At 40.5% G+C, this 22,317-nt stretch overlaps 1 protein-coding gene and 1 long non-coding RNA gene across 7 annotated transcripts in view; one reads left to right on the forward strand and one right to left on the reverse strand.

The window, feature by feature from the left end:
• The first annotated feature begins 21 nt into the window (after nucleotides 1–21).
• Nucleotides 22–22,317, forward strand: part of LOC117186126 (broad-complex core protein isoforms 1/2/3/4/5) — a 96,811-nt gene continuing 74,515 nt past the window's right edge. For 2 of the 6 annotated variants that reach the window (XM_033386279.1, XM_033386278.1), the window contains exon 1: nucleotides 20,462–20,547. In XM_033386279.1, coding sequence (XP_033242170.1) covers nucleotides 20,474–20,547 — 74 coding nt within the window. In that variant the 5' untranslated portion in view covers nucleotides 20,462–20,473. Of the gene's footprint in view, nucleotides 555–742; nucleotides 856–20,461; nucleotides 20,548–22,317 lie in introns of those variants that run through there. The other 4 variants (XM_033386276.1, XM_033386277.1, XM_033386275.1 and 1 more) reach the window with 4 other exon arrangements.
• On the reverse strand, nucleotides 1,575–2,448 carry LOC117186130. The gene is made up of 2 exons (XR_004471268.1): nucleotides 2,293–2,448; nucleotides 1,575–2,191 (listed from the first exon to the last, which is right to left on the reverse strand). It is a non-coding gene; the product is annotated as an uncharacterized LOC117186130 (long non-coding RNA).

Raw genomic sequence — 22,317 nt, forward strand, 5'->3', positions numbered from 1 at the left:
TCTTAACGCCTTTTTCAAATTACGCTGGTAATAAACAAGGTTGGCATCACGCTTGTTAAAATCTAATATCAATTTATTAATTTAAATTTGTAAAGAACATCAAACGGCTAAATATTTTTTAATCTTATTTAGATAAGACCGACCCCGATCATATAAATAATTTAGAAACAATTTCGTTTTCTTTAGTTTGTGAATGTTAGTTTTAAAATATTAAAAAAGTCAGTTTAAGCGGGTGAAAAAAAACGCGCGTTGGAAATGTTTCAATAACTTCAGAACATTCAAAAAATTGTATTTATGTGACGTGCTGGTTTAGTTATTGTGAAAAATCAATACATCATTGTTCTTTTCTGTATGTGAGTGCTTAAGACTGTGTAGGAAGTTTGTTAAACAAAAGTACTTTGTTAACGCTAGCTCACGCGCACAGGATACCACAATTGGCAGGGGAGGTCTGCATCACCTAACACAAAGCGTCTGTTTTTTACCGTTCTACAAACTAAACGCAGGCAATTTTGCATTATTAACTGAAGGCAAAAGCTATAACTCCTTGCAAACAGGTATGAATTTGTTTATTTTTAGTGCATACATATTTAAATTCCTTATACATAGATATATACATAGCTATTTTTTTTTGCTACATCCTTGATATAAGTTAAAACGATAGAAACGAATAAATAAATCCATACATATGTATGGATTAATATATAAATATAATTCATATATATACATATATTTTATTTTTTAGTGTCGAGTTCACCCACGACTACAACTGTAAACATTGGACGTAGCCTCAAACTGTATACAGTCTCTTATTTTACCTGTATTGTGCTTGGAATCGCTTGTGATTTATATACATATGTATGAAAATATCCAGGAACATTTATATATATATTTTTTTTGCACGTTTAAGTATTCATATGTACCTATGCTCACACTTGTGCACATATGTAATGTTGATGTCAAAATGCTCGCTCCCACGACAACTATTCTCTCCCCGTTCCAAAATCATTGATATTTGAACACACATATATCGTATTCTGTTATGTGTATGAATGCATTCATATATTGGCATACACATGTAGTTGAATTTTGGACGAATCTTAATCACTTTCGTTTTCATTAACCTTACCATACACTCCGCGACACATAAATAAGACTGTCCGTATATCTGTACCGTAAATGTGACGGGCTCCTAGCCAGCGTGACAAACGCGTCTACCTAACTTAACCTAACCTACCTCAGCTAAAACATATCATGGTCCGATTAATTAACATCTAGGTGCCATAGCAAGAATCATTGTTATTAAGGATAGAAAGATATCTAATCGGTACTCAAACTATTAGGGCGCGCGCACACTATAGCTGAAAGCGAAGCTGAAATCGGCGCTGAAATCGGAGCTGAAAGCTCAGCTGATCTGAGAGCTTTTTTCAGGCAGAATCAGCTTGCAGGTGCGTACATTGTCGGCTGATCTGATTGCTGAAAGCTAAAAGCCACTGCGAATTAATATTACATATTTCAATTATTATTTATTTTGTATAATAATAAACATTGTGATGTCTTTCGAGCGTTTACTGTACTTGGGGACATAGTATATTATATTTATTATTGACATATGAAAATGGTAATAATAAAACTTTTTTGCCCAATTTATCGCCTTCCAGAAATTATAGAAATAAAACTATTATTCAAATATTTTTAATAATCCCGCTTATTCCCCAGCGCTGGGTTAACCATAATTTCGCTTAACAATGTTTCGCAGCCCATTTACGATCACTTATGAACCAATACACTTGAACAAAATCAGCAATCAGCTTGCTGAAAAAACAAACATGCTTGGTCGATCAAACTAAGCTGAGCTGATTTCAGCGAGCTTTTCCAGCTTTCAGCTCAGCTCAGTCTGCAATGTGCGCACTTGCACCGGTGCAGTGTGTTTTTTTTTTCAGAGCTTATAAATCAGCTATCAGCTCCGATTTCAGCTCCGCTTTCAGCTATAGTGTGCGCGAGCCCTTACAGGGGTACATATGTATATGTATTAAATGTGCGTAAATCCAGAAGAAAGTGTTTCTAGCTTGATAAAATATATGTATATATGTATGTACATATGATTTATGATAAGCATTATAGTCCATGCCCGTCTTCCTGGCCCATGAGCCTCCTTATAAAAACTGCCCTGTAAGCGATTTTTTTACGAAGCCTAAAAACGAGAAAAGAAGGGACCGAAGAAGACGGATAGGCAGAAAAAAGGATTAATTCGATTAATTCGATACGACAGATCTCTTGTATCGATATGCTTACGAAGTGTCTGTAATATACATATACCACGGATGTCATGGTCGTATGACAACAGACTTCAAGTCTTATTTAGACTGACGGACAGAGATATAAACAGACATAGCGATAAATATAATGTGATGGTGTTGGTAGCCGTCACAGCTATCAATCAATGCTGTTCCGAAAAAATTTTACTTTTCGTGTCGTTTTTAGATGATCCCTTTCTCACAAATTTGATGTCGATATGTTTAATTTTTTCATCGATTCTAACAAACAAAAACAGCTGATCTGGTTGCTTCAAAAATAAACAGCGTGATAAAATTCTTAATTACTTGTTTTGAAGCAAAACCACGTCAGAAAGTGCGCGATTTAAGAAGATCGAGACATCTTAAATACAACACCTGTATATTTAACATGTCTGCTACTCTGCGAGTAACAGCTTGCATATTGAAAATTAAATTGCTAATGGTTAACAAATTTAATTGTTGCACCAAAATTTTGAATTAAATGGGCGGGAAAATGCTGTCCTTACCCTGCTGTTCTGTTATGCGCATGTTATGAGAACAGTCTGTGCTGTTATGTGCAAATAAAAAACGAAAATTCTTGTTGCCCCAACCAATTATTTTCAAGCCAAGTTTGAGGTTGGGTTAAGAAAAAAACCCTTTATAAGGAAGGTACAAGCCTTGCAATTAAGATACATTTTGTTACATAAAAAACCGTTTACTTTTCGTCGAGGAAAATGTTTCGTTTTTAAAACGTAGAAATCTTGCTGGTTGTAAAAACGGAAGCACAAATTTATGTGATTTCGGAAAACTTTTGTGAAAGTGAAAACCGGAGCCTGTCTGTATATGAAGGTTTTTATTGCTCAACACTTGCCTTCTTTTCCCGTAACGTTTTATACCCGATACTCAAAATGAGTGTAGGGGTATATTAGATTTGTGGGGATAATGGATGGAAGCGTTTCCGACCTCATAAAGTATACATATACATATATATATTCTTGATCAGCATCAATAGCCGAGTTGATTGAGCCATGTCTGTCTGTAGGTCCGTCCGTCTAGTTTGACGTCTAGTTCTCAGAGACTGCAAGAGCTAAAGCAACGAAATTGTATCCAGACTGCTTCGATATTACACTGAATCCAGTTTTTTTTTTAAATTTTGCCACGCCCCTTTCCGCCGCCACAAAGGACGAAACCCAAAAACGCTCAATCATAGAGAATGACCATATCTTCTAGACTGTCGAATCTGGATCAGATTGGATTATAATTATAGCAAGAAAGAAGAAATCAATTTGCAGTGGCTACGCAAACCCAGCCACGCGCTTACTCATTCTCCCTCTCTCTCTCTTATTCTCTATAACACACTCTTCGTAGTTCAATGTGTGCGCCATCTGGCGGAGAGGAGCCATTCTGACTGAGTATCGGGTACTAATGCAGCGTAGCAGCGACTCACAACGTTTCCCCCTCGTTTTATCTGGTCTCACCGTTAGTTGGACTGAAGTCTGGTGGAATACGACCATACGAAGAAAATATTGTGCCGCCGACTTGACAATACAATATAAAGAACGATGTCTAACGAAAAAATTGTAGAAGCTGTGCGCAAGAATCACCCAAGAATACAATTTTTGGCAAAAGAGGACTAAGAAATAAAAAAACATATATATATTTTTAAGCATCTAAAAATAAAAAAGAGGCCAGAGCCACCTCTAGTCTGGCCGTTATTTAACATTTTTACAGGCTTCCTTTGTCCCCTTGCCTTACAATCGCAAAATCATGGGAAAACCACAATTTCAAAGCTTTCGGAATAAATCTACACGCGGGATAATGCTTTTATCTACTAGGTTAACAAAAATCGATGCGATCGTATTAACATTTTTGGAACGGAAATGACGAAAATAGTTTCTCAGGCGTTTTTAAGTCTCTCTACCAGTGTGGCTTAGAATTAAAAGCGTGCGGGTTCATGACCAACATGAACTCGAAGGCGTACTATCCTCTTTTCCCCCTCAAAACGCGCATATTCTAAGTAAGAATTCCAGTTAGATTAGCTAGTACGGTAACGATAGGGAATGATGTAATACGTGTTGTCTTTTTTCACTTTTAGTTTAATCATATGTACATACATATATGCATAAGATAAATACAATATGCATTACATGCATTATGTGTCTACTCATAAAATAGGTATATACAAACTGAGACTGCCGTGTATTTATACTTGATACTCGATGAGTGGTAGATTAGATTTGTGGTGGAAGTGGATGTGTGTAACACCCAGAAGGAAGCGTTTCCGACCCTATCAAGTACACCTAGTTTTGTTTTTACACGGTCTTTTTTTACACGTTTTTTAAATAACGGTTTGATAATCAAACATTTTTAATTTTTTTACACGTATTTTCTCCATTTAGTACGGTTCAAAATAACAACACAAAGTGATAAAAACACATACAGCTCACAAACAGCTAGATATCAAACGAAAACAAGAAAGAGCATAAAGAGAATAAGTACATACACCGATTAATCAATTTCTAACAAAAGTACATACTACATTTTTGGATGTCATATTCATATAATAAAAAAAAAAAAATTTTCTAAATAACACTTTTTTCAACGGTCATTTTTTAATTTGATCAAACAAAGAAAACAAATCCAGTAAAAATCTAAAAACGATTTCTTCAACAAAAACTAAATTTTTTCCAATAGGTTGCATAATACGAATTTTATCTCCGCACTTGCAACATCTCTGCAAGTCACTTAGATATATCTCCAACTCAGCATGGATTTATAAGGTGACGATCAACCAACACGAACTTTTTAGAGTTTACCTCTTTCATTATTAAAGGCTTTCAAGGTAACTTACAGACGGATGTTATTTAAACCGACTTTAGTAAAGCATTCGACTCTGTAAACCATTCCCTTCTAGCACATAAACTTGACCTTTTAGTGTTTACGCCCAACTTCCTGAGATGGTTTTATAGCTATCTTTGTTCCAGGTCTCAAAGAGACATCTTCACAAACTCCCTCTCTTCACCAGTCAAGGTTTCTTCGGGAGTACCACAGGGCAGCCATCTATGCCCCTTACTCTTCACACTCTTTATTAATGACTTGCCTTGGTATTAACATACTCTCGAGTAATAATGTATGCGGATGATGTTAAACTCTCTGTCCAGTATAAGGACATTTCATTCAATTCTCGCCTGCAATCCGATCTCAATAACTTTCAGTCATGGTGCTGTGCAAACTTGTTACACCGTAATGTCTCGAAATGCAAAGTTAGGACATTTCATCGTTTTAGCCCCTGGTTGGCTCCATATACCCTATGTGGAGAGAGAATTGAGAGAATTACCCTGGTGGATGATCTTGGTGTTATATTAGATGCCAAGCTAAAGTTTTCTGAACACATTTCTACCATGGTAAATAAGACCATGGGCGTGCTTGAGTTCATAAAGAGGTGGTCAAAGCAATTTGACGAAAAATTGTAAACCAACCAAGAGAGAGTTTCGTTACGACATTTCGAGCTCGATTAAAAGAGGTTTCTGGGGTACCCCTGAAATTTGTTTTCTTCATTCTGGCTATAAATTTTGAAATACACTTGTAACTGTGGCATATCACAGATGTTTGAATACAAAATGTTGTTGCTCTAACTCTTATAGTCTCTGAGCACTAGGGACGGTGAAGCTGATAGGGACGGACAGACGAACGGACGAACAGATAGACATGGCTCAGTCGACTCGGCTATTGATGCTGATCAAGAATATAATTAATGGGGCGGGAAACGCTTCCTTCTGGACGTTACACACATCTACTTTCACCACATATTTTCTGCAATATTACGGGTACTTGGATAGTGAAATACTGGCATATATTGACGTATTCCACTTTCTTTGTAATAAATAAAGTCGTAATGTTTTTTTGGGCGACATAAACGTTAGTCTGTTGAACAATGTGCGTTATGGTTTCGTCATTTAGAAGATATTCAAAATATTTATATGGTGTGTCGAGACTTTCAAATTCTTCCAGCCGATTTATCTAACACCGAATTTTGTTGACGCCTCAATATTTTTTTGAATGCCTCTGATTTCGGATTTTAATCCAGAACGCGCCAGCATCATTTATGGTGTTATTTGTTGGATCATTGTCAAATGCATGACATCCACTTTCAAATTTAACTTTATATCATTGTTGCATCTTCAGGGTGAATGATAGCAAGCGGACAGTGTTTGCGTTTCGGTGTCGGAGATGTAATTGAAGTGATCGAAGTTGATGATGACAATATAAAAGCCGTACTGTCATATAAGAAAAAATCGGACTAAAGTGCTGATTCCGACATATCTACACCCTCGTTTATCGCCACGTCAAGCCCGTCACACTCACAAGCGTCTTCATCTAAATTGTCTTAAATTTCTTCTTCATTATCAATGTCGCCATCAAAATCTAACATATCTAAAGCAGATCTGCCCACTGTGATGCTCCTACTTGTCATGTGATGGTGTCCTCTAATTAGGGAGATTTGTTAAACCACCCCGAGGTCTCAATAAAGAGTGCCAATTTCCCTATCGGCATGGTCACCAGGCTGTCCAGGTTCTCGAAGAAGACGTCTCAGCCTAGCACTTAAGGTAGATTGTTGGGTTGTCACCCCAACGCATTCTAAGAGTCTTTTCAACATGCCTAACTACTTCGTGCAGTGCGGTCTCAACTGATCTACCCTTTAGTTAGATGTTAGTTAGCTAGTCACCGAAAACGTCCGAGCAACCAGGGAATTGGACTTTCATGAGAAGTATTAGGGATTCTCGGCTACTTTTTGCGAACGTACCGACATGGTTGCGCAGCCGGCCAGGTGTAGTAAGCGCTTTTGACAGTACTCTTAAAAGCCTTGAGACCTCTGTGGGGCTGTCCATGGATTCGCAAAAGGCCGCCCATGATTCTCTTTTCGACTTCCTACAGGTGTTCTTGTAGGCATTAAATATGTGATGATATGGATACCAGCCTTCTTGTGTGTTCATCACTTTGGCTTTGCTGCAGAATTTCCTCGATTCCATCCTGATTTTGCTAAGCTCCCGTATCCACCACGAGTTGCGATTGGACGTTGGGGGTCGGCTGATCGGGCAGAATTTGAGAAATGATTTCTGTAGAGCCTTGGTGTAACGTTCAGTGGCGCTTCTGTACTAGACGTACTAGTCTCCCGTGCGAAGGATTATAAGACTTTTGGTTTTTGAGAATCGGATCCAGTCTGTCGTTTAGAATTACGGGAGGCCTTGATCTTCTCCCTTTCCCATTTGATATTGTAAAGTATCGTGTAGTACTCCTAAAAGGAGCACTCGCCTGATACATGCCAATCCTCGATGGCTATGGAGCCGCTGTTCGAGGCCAGGGTTATGTCTATAGCCTCTGCACGGTTCCTGTTGCGGAAAGTGGGGTGGTCACCCAGTTGCACAAAAAAAAAAGTTTCTGGACAGGATGTACTCGAACAGCGACTTTCCCCAGGAATTTTTCGCCACCCAGGACAATGTCGTTTCCCTGCTTCGGCGCTTGACGGACAAGTGCCGTGATATCCTCCGAGGGTGGGTCCTCTTCTTTATATGTTGATTATGCAGAGGCCAGGTATAGGTTTTTTCCGTCCTTCCTCTCGCATAGTGCATTCGTCAGGATCGTAGCTTTCCACGATACTGGTTACCTGGCTTACCTGCTGATTGTGGTGTGAGAAAGACGGTATCCGCGACCACTCAAACCCCGAACTTTTTCACATATGAGAAATTCAAGAGTTTCCACGTTACCACATACGCATACAAACCAGTTGTCTGCGTGAACAACGACGTCATTTTTGGACTCACTCAGAATTTCTAATTCAGCCATCCGCCAGTTGACTTCCGAGATCATCCCCTCCGGATGACCACGGTCGATGATGGCTACCTGCAGCTCAGGCTCAAGCTCGGAAGCTTTCGTAGAGTCATCCGTCTTTTCTGCTTCTGTCTAGAAGGTGTTGGTGGTGCCTTGGCTCTCGGCGCGTTCCGCGTCTGATGTGTGGACTTCCCCTTCACCATCTCGGTGTTATTTTTCGCCCTTTGTGCTTTTGCAGACGACGCAGAGGGTTTGCTCACCTTCGCGTTCGTGCCAGATACTTCTGGCGATGATGTCGAAGATCAATCCTTCTCTGCCGTAATGATAGGTGCGCTGTGTGGGGTTTAGTCTAGCACGTTGTTTTTGTACTACTTCTTACTTCGACATTGAGGGACCAAGTGACAGTGAAAAGGATGCTTTGGCCTCACTTTTTAGTTTAAAACCGAGAAACACAAAATCGCAGAATCGTGGAGAATGACTATATCTTCTAGACTGCAGAATCTGAGTCAGATCGTATTATTATAGCCAGAATGAAGAAAATAATTTCATATTCTTTCGATCTGTCTCTCCCTAACACACACGTTTCATGGTTGGCTTTGCCTATCGCAAACAGTGAGCGCCTAGATCTCAGAGGCTATAAGAGCTAGAGCAGCCAAATTTGGTATCCACACTCCTGTGATATCCAACCTGCACAGATCGGATTATTATTATAGTCAAAAGCAACAAGTCAATTTTCGGTCGCTACGCAGCGCCCGACGACACGTTCAGAATGATTTTCTGTATCTCTCGCATACACTTTTTGTCGCTCAATGTCTACCGGGGGAGAGCCAAACCGACTAAGTATCGGGTATAAATGTAGAGTTGCGGTCGCAGCAACAACTCACAACATTCCCCGTCGTTTTTATATAGGGTAAGTGGTTCGGGTGTGGCCACTGCTTTTTTTAAAACATATTCGCATCAGACCTACAGACCTCCACCTACAGGTGGACTAAACAAATTTTATTATTCTTGAATCGCTCAGCCGGCAGCTCGGAACCAGCTTGGCTGGTATTGCCGCCTTGGATTCTTTTCCTTGGCCGTTTTTTTTGCTTCATGATCCTGTGCTGTATTTTAAAAATCTGCTAGCACATTTGTTGAAGTGAGAAGCACCCTCTGCGTTGGCTTACGTCCGCGAGTATATGGTTTCTTTGAGGTGCCACTTTGCAAGGTCCGACTTTATCTTAAATGGAAGATAACGAGAGGAAAGTGGAGAAGTAGATAGCTGTGACTTCATCGGAGCTTCTTTGACGTGGCCAACAGTCGGACAAGGCAATACCACAATGCGGTGTTGCTCGTCCTCGGGCATTTGATTCTCACTGGCAGCCATTGAGTATGAAAGCTCAACGGGTTCAACATAGTTACCTTTGAAGCAATTGTGGTGGGCTTAAAGACTAATAGTATATGTACATTAGGCTTGCGCTTATTTGTATGGGCGAAAAAAAAATGTTTCGGAATCAAAAGTCTCAGGGTCTAAAAATGTTCCTTTTGATATAAAACAATAAAATATAAAGTTTCAGCCCGATTCGACAACGTTTGGAAGTGGCGACTTGAGATCAAAGTTCAAAAATACGATATTTGGCCAATGGTTTCTATGGCAGCTATACTATATATTGCTCTGATCGGATTGAATTTTTTGTGATTTAGAACATTAAAATATAATCCAGACCCCAAAATTTCAGCCCGATTGGGAACATTGGTAACATTTAAGCCAACAATAAATAGTTTTATTATTATTATTATATAAAGCTAATAAATAGTTAAAACTAGGTATTAACAAGGTTTGGGGCTATAGCTGCTGAGGCCTTAAGCTCACTATAGTATTATTATACGTTTGAGAATGTATGTACTTATATACATATGTACAGGGTTGGTTCTATACGTTATTTTATGTTGTGAAGGAATTATTATCTAATATACTAATTGTGTATATGTATATGTACAGGGATGATTTTTTATGAGGTTATATGTAGTGAATGATTTTAGATTGGTCTAGATAGTTGAGGATTATATTTGCGTTTTTGTTGTTAGGGTTGGAGATGTATTGCATGGGGTCGGTGCTATGGAATATTGAGGATCTTTGAAGAGAGAGGGCGGGGCATGTGTATAGTATGTGTCTTATGTCTATGGTTGGGTTGTGGCACAGTGGGCATGCGTTGGAGGATGTTTTATCCATGTAGTGGGCATTGGTGATTCTTGTGTGCCCTAGTCTCAATCTATTTAGGATGACTTGGTGTCTTCTGTTAAGGTTGTTTAGGTTTTTGGGGGGAGGATGAGTGGAAGATAGATTGATAACTTGTTGGTACCAGGGGGAAGTCTTAGTGAGGAGGTCTGTTTGTTTCAATATGAGGATTTTCTTAAGGAATAGTGAGATGTCGTTAGATTTATGATTGGGGGTATATATGAGGGGTTGTTTGGAGGTAGTTTTGGCTGCGGTGTCAGCAATTTCGTTCCCTTTTATGCCAATGTGGCTAGGTATCCATATAATTGTTATTTTTGGGAAAAGTTTGGTGACGAGGTTACGGATTGTGATGAGGTAGTACGAGGAATTGTTGGGATTGGTAATTGCGGATATAGAGGAGAGTGAATCTGTGCAGATAGCGTATCTTCCGCGTTTGTTGCGGCTTAATAAAATGGCTTCGTGGATAGCTATGATTTCGCTGGAAAGGACTGAGGAGTACTGTGGAAGTAGTCCGGATTTTATGGTTGATGTCTCATTGCAGATGCTATAGCTGGTAATGCCTGCTGCTTTGGACCCGTCTGTGTATAGGAAGGTGTGTTGGTGGAGGTTGAATTTGATGGTGTGGAAGAGTTGGTGGAAGACTATTGGGGGGGTGGTGTTTTTATCGTGTTTGGATAGGGTGATGTTGGTTGCTTTAAGGATGGTTGCCATGTTGAATTTATTGGTGTTGGAGGTTTTAATCGGGGAGAACGGTATGAGGTTATTCTGGGATATTTGTTTGGCTCTGTCAATCGTGCAAAGCAGTCTGTGTTTTTTTTTTTGGGGGGGGGTGTCTTTAGCGTGGATGAGGTTTTTAAATATTTTGTCAGTTAGAAAATCTCGCTTGTTTTCCAAGGTGTGTAAGTTGGCTTCGGATAGAAGGTTGTTAGTGGGTGTGGTGCGGAATGCACCCAGAGCGGCTCTTGTTGCTGCGTTAATCGTAGTTTTCAGGCGGTTAAGCTGGCTTTTTGGTGCGTAACCGTATATGGGGAGGCAGAAGTCGACTTTGGATATGATTAGAGATTTCATAATTTGTACAAGTGATGAGGTGTGGCAGTTGTATTTTAAGGACGAGAGGTGTTTGGTAATGCCCAGTGGCTTGGCAAGGTCTATTTTGAGTTTATTGATATGTGAGTTCCAGTTGTATCTAGAGTTGAGTGTGAGGCCTAGTAGTCTGAGTGAGTAGTTTTGGTTGATGGATGTGTTGCCAGTAAGGAATTTTGCAGTTATGTTTGCGACATATGTGTAGAAGTTGGCTTTTGTCTTTGGATAGGTCTGCACCTGACTGAGTGCACCAGTTGTTTATTTGGTTGAGGATTGTTTGGATGTCGGTTGTGGGGCTTTTCCTTTTGTTGTGTTGGATGATAAGGAGGAAGTCGTCGGCGTATGCACTGAATTTGATCTGCTTGTGAAAGGATAAGATTTCGGAGAGTGAGTTGTACGCTATAAGAAAAAGGATAACTGAGATGGGGGAGCCTTGGGGTGTGCCGTTGGGGAGTGGGACGGTGTTCGAGAGGTTCGAGCCACTTTTCACAAGGATTTTCCTTCTTGACATAAAGTTTATGACGTATTGTAACATTCGTGGACCTACTTTCCATTTTTTTAGTTGTTGGATGATGGAGTGGATTCCTATTTTGTCGAAAGCTTTGGTGAAGTCAAGGGATATTAAGGTGAGATGTTTTTTTAGGGCAATGGCTCTGGTAGCTAGGTGGTCTACGTAGAGTAGACTATCTATTACCGATTTGCCTCTTTTAAAACCTAGTTGGCTGTTGTGAATTAATTTGTTGTTCAAAACAAACCACCACAACCTTTTTGCCACTATCTTATCGAGCGTTTTGGCTAGGCATGAATTAAGTAATATGGGTCTGTAGGATTTTATGTCTGTTAGTGGTTTTTGTGGTTTTAGAATCGGGAGGACTAGGCTGAGTTTGAGCGATTGTGGGATGTATGAGTCGAGTATTTTGTTAAAGTGGTTTATTATTCTGATTTTGAGGGTGGGGGGTGCGTTTTTTATCATGGAGTATGAGATTCGGTCGAGGCCGGGGGTGTTGCCTTTCAGGGAGTACAGAGCTGATGAGAATTCTATGAGTGTAATGTCCTTTTCGATTTCTAGTGCTGATGGAGTTGGGGTATAGTTAATAAGAGAGTCTGTTTGGGATTTGTTCGAACGGAATGTTGGGGAGAAATTACGATCATGAACTTCTTCTGACCACGTGTGGGCGAAGGAGTTGGCTATTTCGGTTTGGTTGGTTGTGTCTGTTTGGGTGTGGGGGTTAAAGATATTGTGAATGTTTATGACAGGGTAAAGTCCGCATAGTCGTCTGATGCTAGACCATGTTGAGGATGTGTCTGATTTAGGGTGTATTTGGGCTGTGAAGTCAAGAATCGATTTCTGCCTAGCTTCCCTGATTGCTCTTTTGAATTTGGCATTTGCTTTTTTATATTCTATGTAGGTGGTGTTGTTTATGTCTCGTTTGAGCTTTTTCCATTTAGTGATTTTTAAACTTTTAAGGATTGCTAGTTCTTTGTTCCACCAGGGAACGGTACGGGGGAGGGAGAAAGTGGTGTTTTGGGGGATGGAAAGGTGGGCGCTTTGGATTATTATTTTTATACCCGATACTCAAATCGAGTATTGGGGTATATTAGATTTGTGGTAAAAGTGGATGTGTGTAACGTCCAAAAGGAATCGTTTCCGACCCCATAAAGTATATATATTCTTGATTAGAATCAATAGCCGAGTCGATTGAGCCCTGTCTGTCTGTCCGTCTGTCCGTCCGTCCGTCCGTCCGTCCGTCCGTCCGTCCGTCCGTCCGTCCGTCCGTCCGTCCGTCCGTCCGTCCCCTTCAGCGCCTAGTGCTCAAAGACTATAAAATCTAGAGCAACGATGTTTTGGATCCAGACTTCTGTGATATGTCACTGCTACAAAAATATTTCAAAACTTCGTCCCGCCCACTTCCGCCCCCACAAAGGACGAAAATCTGTGGCATCCACATTTTTAAAGATACGATAAAACCAAAAACGCAGAATCGTAGAGGATGACTATATGTTCTAGAGTGTAAAATCTCAACCAGATCGTATAATTATTATAGCCAGAATCAAGAAAACAATTTCATTCTTTCTCGCTCTGTCTCTCTCTAACACACAGGTTTCATGGTCGGCTTTGCCAATTGCAAAATATGAGTTCAAGGATCTCAGAACCTATAAGAGCCAGAGCAACCAAATTTGGTATCCACACTCCTGTGATATCGGACCTTGACCGTTTCGTGTCCAAATTTCGCCACACCCCCTTCCGCCCCCGCAAAGGACGAAAATCTGGGGCATCCACAAATCTCAGAGACTATTAAGGCTAGAGTAACCAAATTTGGTATCCGCACTTCTGTTAGATCTCACTATAAAACGTATATCTCAGAATTTCGCCCCACCCTTTTCCGCCCCCACAAAGGACGAAAATCTGTTGCATCCACAATATTGCACATCCGAGAAAACTAAAAACGCAGAATCATAGATAATGACCATATCTATCAGATTGCTGAATCTGGATCAGATCATATCATTTTTATAGCCAAAAGGATAAAATCAATTTGCACTGGCTACGCAGCCCCCGACGTCACGCTCAGACTGATTTTCTGTCTCTCTCGCACGCACTCCTTGTCGTGTCGTTTAATATTAGCGGCGTCTGCCGGAGGAGAGCCATACTGACTTAGTATCGGGTATAACTGTAGAGTTGCGTTCTCCGCAGCAACTCACAACGTTCCCCCTCGTTTTAATTAGAGCGTTTTCCCTGTTGACGTTGTCGCTTGTTTGGGTAGTGAAGTTGAGTTTATGGATGTGTTTTTGGTAGAGGTCCCAGTCGGCTCTTTTCAGTTTGAAGGACGGTTTAGAGGTAAATTTTGGGAGGGATGGGTTGTTGAAGAGAGAGATTAGTATGGGGAAGTGGTCGCTACCGTGGAGGTCGTCTATTACTTCCCAGAGGAGTTCTGGAGCAATAGTTGCTGATGCTAGGGAGAGGTCAATGTGGGTGAATGTCTTGTGTGTTGAGAAGTGGATGGGGGATTTGTCGTTTAGGAGGATGTAGTTGGAATGGTTTAGGAAGGAGGCTAAAGTTTTCCCTCTTGGGTTGGCCTTAGGTGAGCCCCAGTAGGGGTGCCAGCTGTTAAAGTCTCCTAGGACTAGGGTGGGGTCGTTTGTGGTTAGGGTCAGGACGTTATGTAGATTGCGGGCGTTGAAGGGTTTGTTTGGGGAGATGTATGCGGATATGATGTTGACTTTGGATTTGGATTTGATGTTGACACCTACTGCGTCAAAGTCGGAGTTGAGAGGGATTTGGGTGTGGGATATGGAGTTGTGTATGAGGATGGCTGTGCCTCCAAAAGCATTAAGCTGGTTATAGCTGCAGTATATTGAATAGTTGGTTGGGATAGGGAGATAGTTGGGGTTGGATATGTGGGTTTCTTGTAGGGCAACAATTTGGGGGTTATATGATGTCATGAGACTTTGTAATTCAATGTAGTTGTTTTTGTAGCCGTGTATGTTCCATTGCATAATTTTAAGTTGCATACTAGTGTTGGTATCTTCTACTAAGGGGCTTAAAATGAATGTTAATACTATAGTTATTATTTAGAGTTCTTCTTCGTTGTAGATTTGGCTATAAAGGGTGTTGTTGGATAGTGACGCTAGGTTTGTAGTTTTTGTTTTTTCGGATTTATCTTTTGCCTTGAGTGGCTTGGTGACTAGGTTGAGTTTGTCCTTTTCTTTAGTCCAGCTTCGGAGTTTGCGGTCGGTATCTGGGATGGTTTTGGTGTTTTTGGTTTTAGTTGTTGTCTCGAGGTCTGTGTCCATGTCCATTTCTTCTTGGGTGGGTTGCTGGATTGGTATGGATGGGTGTGTGTTTGAGTCTGAGATGTCTGCGTAGTTAGTAATTGGCCTTTGGTAGTGTGTGGTCTAAGTGTTGTATGATGATGAAGGGTGGTTGGGGGTCGATTTTACTGTTTGTGTTTTTGCAACTATCTCGGCGTATGGTGTGGATTGGTGTGTGTTGCGTTGAAAATATATTTTTTTTGCGGTTAAGAAGTCTACTTTCTCGGAAGATTTGATAATTGCAATCTCTTTTTGCTTGAGAAATTCCGGACATTTGGGGTCTAGTGGGCTGTGGTTGTTTTGGATGTTGGTGTTATGTTTGCAGTTGCTGCAGAATTTGGGCTTGGAGCATAGATCGTCGTCGGCGGGGTGTACTTCGGAGCAGTTTTTGCAGATTTTGGTGGTTGTGCAGTATTTGGTTGGGTGACCGAATTTCTGGCAGTTATTGCATTTGAGGGGGCGAGGAGTTTGGGGGCGAACGTTTACTCGTTCGTATCCTATCATAATATGCTGTGGGAGTGTTGGTGTATCGAGTGTGAGGATAATCAGTCCGGTTTCTTGGAGTAAGCCATCTTTGTGTTTGTGAATTTTAGTTGCGTCAATGACCTTTTGTGTTTTGAGTTCGCTTTTGATGATTTCTATTTCTATGTTGCGTAAATTGTTGGAGTAGATGACACCTTTGGAGGAGCTAAGGGTTTTGTGCTCTGATGCTTTCACAGGAAAGTCGTGGAATTTTACGATTTTCAGGAGCTTTGTTGCCTGGGCTGTTCCTTTTGTTTTAATGAGAAGTGAACCGTCCCTGATTTTCTTGACTGAGTCAACTTCCCCTCCACATTGAAAGTCAATGACTTTTTTGATAATGAAGGGGGACACGTTTTCGAAGGTTTTATTGTCTGTTTTGATTATTGTAATATATTTAGGTTCGAGAAACGATGATTTGTCCCACGGTGCGTGGAATTTTGGGTCTGGTGGTCGCGACATTGCAGGTAGGCTAGGGCTGACGCCCGCTGCACTTAATTTTGTAACTGTTCGTTAGGTGTGTTTGTTTTTGGTTTTTTGGGAGTTTGCTTTGTGCACTTGAATGTTTTTGTGTTAGGTTTTGTGTGTTGGATTTCGGTGCGCTCACTGCTGCTTAGATTTGGCGCGTCTTTACTTGACGGAGTATAGACTGACACTGGTAATAAATAGTTAAACGACCATTTTGTATTATATTAAGGCATTTTCATTATTCAATGGATATTGACTAGCATATTCTTTTGCGACGTTTAGCAACTTCTGCAACTCATCTTCTTTTTATACCCGATACTCAAAATGAGTATTGGGGTATATTAGATTTGTGGTGAAAATGGATGTGTGTAACGTCCAGAAGGAATCGTTTCCGACCCCATAAAGTATATATATTCTTGATCAGCATCAATAGCCGAGTCGTTAGAGCCCTGTCTGTCTGTCCGTCTGTCCGTCCTTATTAGCGCCTAGTGCTCAAAGACTATAAGAGCTAGAGCAACGATGTTTTGGATCCAGACTTCTGTGATATGTCACTGCTACAAGAATATTTCAAAACTTCGCCCCGCCCACTTCTACCCCCACAAAGGACGAAAATCTGTGGCATCCACAATTTGAAAGATACGAGAAAACCAAAATCGCAGAATCGTAGAGAATGACCATATCTTATAGACTGCAGAATCTGAACTGGATCGTATTATTATTATAGGCAGCATCAAGAAAACAATTTCATTTTTTCTCGCCCTGTCTCTCTCTAACACACACGTAGCATAGCCGGCTTTGCTTAGAGTAAAACATTAGCGCCTAGATCTCAGAGACTATAAAAGCTAGAGCAACCAAATTTGGTGTCCACACTCCTGTGATATCGGACCTTGACAAGTTTGTTTCAAAATTTCGCCACACCCCCTTCCGCCCCCGCAAAGGACGAAAATCTGGGGATATCCACAAGTCTCAGAGACTATTAACGCTAGAGTAACCAAATTTGGTATCCGCACTCCTGTTATATCTCACTATAAAACGTTTATCTCAAAATTTCGCCCCACCCCCTTCCGCCCCCACAAAGAACGAAAATCTGTTGCATCCACAATATTGAGGATACGAGAAAAGTAAAAACGCAGAATCATAGATAATGACCATATCTATCAGATTGCTGAATCTAGATCAGATCGGATCATTTTTATAGCCAATAGGAAAAAATCAATTTGCAGTGGCTACGCACCGCCCGACGTCACGCTCACACTGATTTTCTGTCTCTCTCGCACGCACTCTTTGTCGTGTCGTTCAATATTAGCGGCGTCTGCCGGAGGAGAGCCATACTGACTACAGTATCGGGTATAAATGTAGAGTTGCGGTCTCCGCAGCAACTCACAACGTTCCCCCTCGTTTTCTTCTTGAGTTGTCAACGTAAACTCCTCTCGAAAAAAATATATTTTTAAGGTATAAATCGCCTTATAAATCCAGCGAGCATGGTGCATTGATCCAGGGAGTCGGAAACGATGACCTTTCGGAACCGATCCCAAAAAAAAAAGAGTTAGCTCCAACAACTCAACATAATCAGTACGCGCATTATGCTTCAATTCAACTTGACACTACCGAATACTAATACTAATTTTAATTTTATTATTATTATTTATTTATTTATTTTATTTTTATTTTATTTTTATTTTTTTTAAGAGTTTATCAAGTATTTTTCTAATTTCTCCCTAAATTGCTTTGTTCTACTAATATGTTAAATATTGAAAGGTAACTCGTTCCATAACCGAATAGCATTTGTTAAATATTGTTTTCCCGAATTGGCAAGTATGTACCTTATGGTTACCAGATCCAACGTTCTATTAGATGAAGCAAAGGTTAATTTATCATACAAGTAGCTCGTCTGTCTGGTATAGATTATTCGATGTAGAAAAATAATTGTTCTGTACTCTATTCATGTCTTCAAATCCATTTTGAATATTTGTTTTGCTAAGATTAAGATATGATGGGTTCGTCTCTTATTATATATGTAGCGGGCAATGTTGTTAAATGTTACATTTAGTTTTTTTTTGGAGATTCAGCATCACAATTTCCAAATATTTTAATACCATAGAATAAGGTGGGTGTCAAATATATCTTAGCTATCATTAGTTTGAGTATATCTGGTAAGAATTTTTGTGTTGGTGTGAGTTGTCTTAGTAGACTATATGTTCTACCAGTAGCTTTCACTACCTGGTCACTCCAAGAAAGCGTATTGTTAAATGTTTATCCTAAGTTTTCCGCATGATCTATGTAATTAATTTGTTTTCCTTCGATTTCAAGTTTTGGATAGGCCATCGTATTTAGTTGCTTCTTGTATATTATTACACATTTGCATTTATCTGGATTAAGTGCCAGACCATTACGCTTCGCCCAGCAACTCACATTGAACAAATCACTGTTACACACACTTATACACTCATAAATTTTACTCAATGGACGACTAACATACATTTGGACATCATCCGCATACATATGACTTCTACAATTTAACAGGACGTCTGGGAGACGTCTTACAGAAGTCTATATTTGAGGCATATGACCCTAAAACGCTCATGTTGGGCATAATTAGACCTACATATGGGTAAGCGGACTGGCCTAAAAGTACGGGTAGGTCTAGATGGAACGGCAAAGTCAATCTGACCGAAGAGAGTTTGGGAGTCAACAATGCCGAGAAGGAGCTTGTGCACGAACACTTCCCCATTACATATTCTGCGATGATGCAACAACTGCAGGTCAATTAGATTTAGTCATGACCGGTAGGGTTGCAAGATTCTACCCGAGTCCAAGTTTAAGTTACGAAGGGTAAAAATTAAAAATTGCTTTTTCACGGATTCAATAACAACCTGCTGTTATTTATACTGCGGTCTCTTCACACACAGGAACAATACTCCAATATCGAACGTACTAACGAGATATACAGTTGTTTCGTCACGTACGGGTCGTCAAACTCCTTGGACCAACGCTTGATGAACGCTAAAACACACGTAGCTTTATTTACTGTTGCGGCTGTATGGCTGTTAAAATACATCTTATGATCAAATTTTACTCCGAGGTCATTTGAACTCGAAATTCGCTCCAGGACATGATTTCGTAGAACGTATGAGACGTATGGAGCGCATAAGTTCATAAGTTTGCATTTAGAAAGATTCAGAAAAAGAAGATTAGTTGAACAGAACAATAGTAGTTCACTTAGATCCAGTTGAAGGCGTGTGTGCAAGTACCAATCAGAGTAAGGCAGACAGATTTTAATATCATTAGTGTAATAGAGTATGTTATAGCTTGAGGAAGGTCATTCACAAATAAAATAAACGGAAGCGGGCCCAGATGATTTCCCTGTGGCACTCCTGAAGTAACGTTAACAATGTTTGACAACACATTAGAAAACAAAACACGTTCAGTAAGGTTAGAGAGATAGGACAAAATCCAATCTAGAAGATTCGTTTGGAACCCTAATAAAGAGAGCTTGTGAATAAGCAGATCATGGTTCACAGAATCGAATGCATTGCTAAAGTCCGTAAGGAGTGAGCGAGCGGAGGAGTATAGAGCTAAGGCCAACGTGGAGCCCGACTTCTGGTACTTTTTATAGAGCCTGGATTTATTATTTTTTAAGTATGACAAATACTTGGAGAACCAGGGAGGCTTGGACGATACAGGTACAGTGATTTCTGGAAAAAATGTATTAAGAGCGGAGTAAATAGAGCTATAGAACCAGTTAACCAGCCAAGCTCCGTTTTTCACATTCACAAAAGTTTTCCGATTTACTTTTGAATACACATAAATTGGAGCTCCCGTTTTCACATTCCGCAAGATTTATTCGTTTTCAAAACGAAAACATGTTCGTTGACGAAATGAAAAGTAAACGGCATTTTATACAACGAAACGAACCATAATTGCAAAAGGAAAAAAATAGATGACTTATTGATACATTAACATAAACTTGACACCTATATCAGGGTAATTTAACTTTTGTTTTCTTTATGAATAATTTTATTTTAACACAACCTCAAATTTGGCTCGGAAAAATTTGGCCAGGGCAACAAAAATTTTCGTTTTGGTGCAAACATCAAAATTATGTGAAAACTGGAGAGCCTTAAAACGAAAACGAAACGTTTTAGCTGAAAACGTAAATGAAAAATGGAGCCTGCGTGAATCTATGTTCGGTAATGAATAAAGAAACGACCAATCAACAAGCGAGAGATGTAGATCTAAATCGATTAAGTTTGTTTTGCGAAAACACTTTATGCAGCAAGGAGCCATGGAACTGTCAGCACAACCAGATCGGGTACACTCAAAGGATATCGACAGAGATGGATGGTAAGGATCTTCAGGGAATGATATTGGACTTGCTCTTTATATCGTAGCAAGAGAAGCATCGTTAACAAACATGAGGTCAATAAGTCTGTAACTAATTTTTTTAACGGCATTAATTTGGACAAGGGAAATATCCGTTAGCCCATTGATAAAGTCATTGTGGCAATTGGGAAACAACAGGTTAGCGTCATAACAAGGCAGCCAAGAAAGAAATGGAAGGTTAAAGTCCCCCATGACAATAATTTGATCATTGCAACCTAATGCAGATACGACAGTATTAATTGCTGAGAGGTGGTTTAAGTAAACCTCAGCATCAGACCTGGGAGGAATGTAGGAGCAGGTTAAATAGAAAAATGCCGAACCAACACGAACTTTGATTGCAACAAATTCAATTAACATGGATGTTATTGAATGGGAATAACTCAGATGAGAAATAAGATTTGACTGCAATCAGAACCCCACCTGCAAAAGATGGGCGGTCCATTCTATAAATAGTGTAATTGTCAATGAAAATTTAATGATCATTGATAGAAGAGTTAAGCCAGGTTTCTGTAAAAGCGATGGCATCGATGACGCAATTTTCCCAACAAACTGCAAACGTTCTGATAGTGAATAGAAAAATGGTACACCAGTGTTTTGGAGCAGCAGGCTCGGTAATTCTGGGATCCGGTTTGGATCTTTGTGAAGGAACTCATGCATAATTGTATGCTCAGGCCATATTGACGGTTCCAGAGATTAAGATAGTAAAGAATCAGGGAGAAGAATTTTAAAGGATGATATGTTGCGCTTATGTTTAAATGTAAATTTAGTCACAACTGTATCATCAGGCGAAGCGTTAAGTTTAGAGGAAAGGATTGTTTTCCAGTCTCCGCTTTAGCCTCAGGAATAAGACCGGAAACAAATATTGCTTTCCGAGGGACTACTGCTCTAAGTTGAAGTCCCGAGCGAGAGCGTGACGTTGTCCAAGACTGGTGGGCTGTCTTCAGGTAGCCCAGGGTGGGTGTTGTCTTCGAGAAAACTGCGCAAGCGCGAAGCTCCTCAGGCTTCTCCGAGACCAATGCCCTGGCTCTCGGTTTACTGAGGAAGTCTTCCCAATTAACGTCCACCAGCTTGACTCTTTGGTATACTTCTTTGAGCAATGTGTTTGTTTATTGAGCTCGTTTTCCAAGAGGTTCCACTTGTCCCGAGGAATCTGACCGTCCTTGGATCTCCTGTCTAGGACGCCGACGAGGATTTTTCCTCTCGCCACCTCGGCAAACGAGCAGTTGCTTAACTGGGTTTTCGTTCTTTTGGTCTGCTTGACTTGTGTGGTGGTGTCTTCCGCCGAGCGTTGCCGCTTGGCTGCTAAGGCCCTTGCCATCTTTTGCTGGCTGGTAGTCTAGCAGAACTGTTTTGGCCCATCGCCTGAATTGGATGCCCCGAGCGATGCCACGAACAACGGATCATCATTACTCACGATGAAGGCCGCAAGTCTCTTTTCTTGAAGCCTCGGCTTCTCTTTCGAGCAGAAGCGCCACCTTCCGAGTTGTTAAGGGTTACCCGGTCCCAAGGCACTTACCAGCCGCGACATCGCTCTGCTTGGCAGCCACGCCGGTAATCGGTACGCCCCTAGGGCCCCTCAACGTGGATTGGCCCAATTGGCTTTTCGGACATCTTAGCGCTCGAACACCTCCCGGCCATGCATCCCTAGGCATATCAAACTGAGATTTTTCTTCTTTCCGCCCAACTACCATTAGCCAGCATCTATGGCAGAGACATGACTGTACCAGGACC

The sequence above is a fragment of the Drosophila miranda genome, chromosome XR, assembly GCF_003369915.1.
Source record: "Drosophila miranda strain MSH22 chromosome XR, D.miranda_PacBio2.1, whole genome shotgun sequence".
Classification (NCBI taxonomy): Eukaryota; Metazoa; Arthropoda; class Insecta; order Diptera; family Drosophilidae; genus Drosophila; species Drosophila miranda.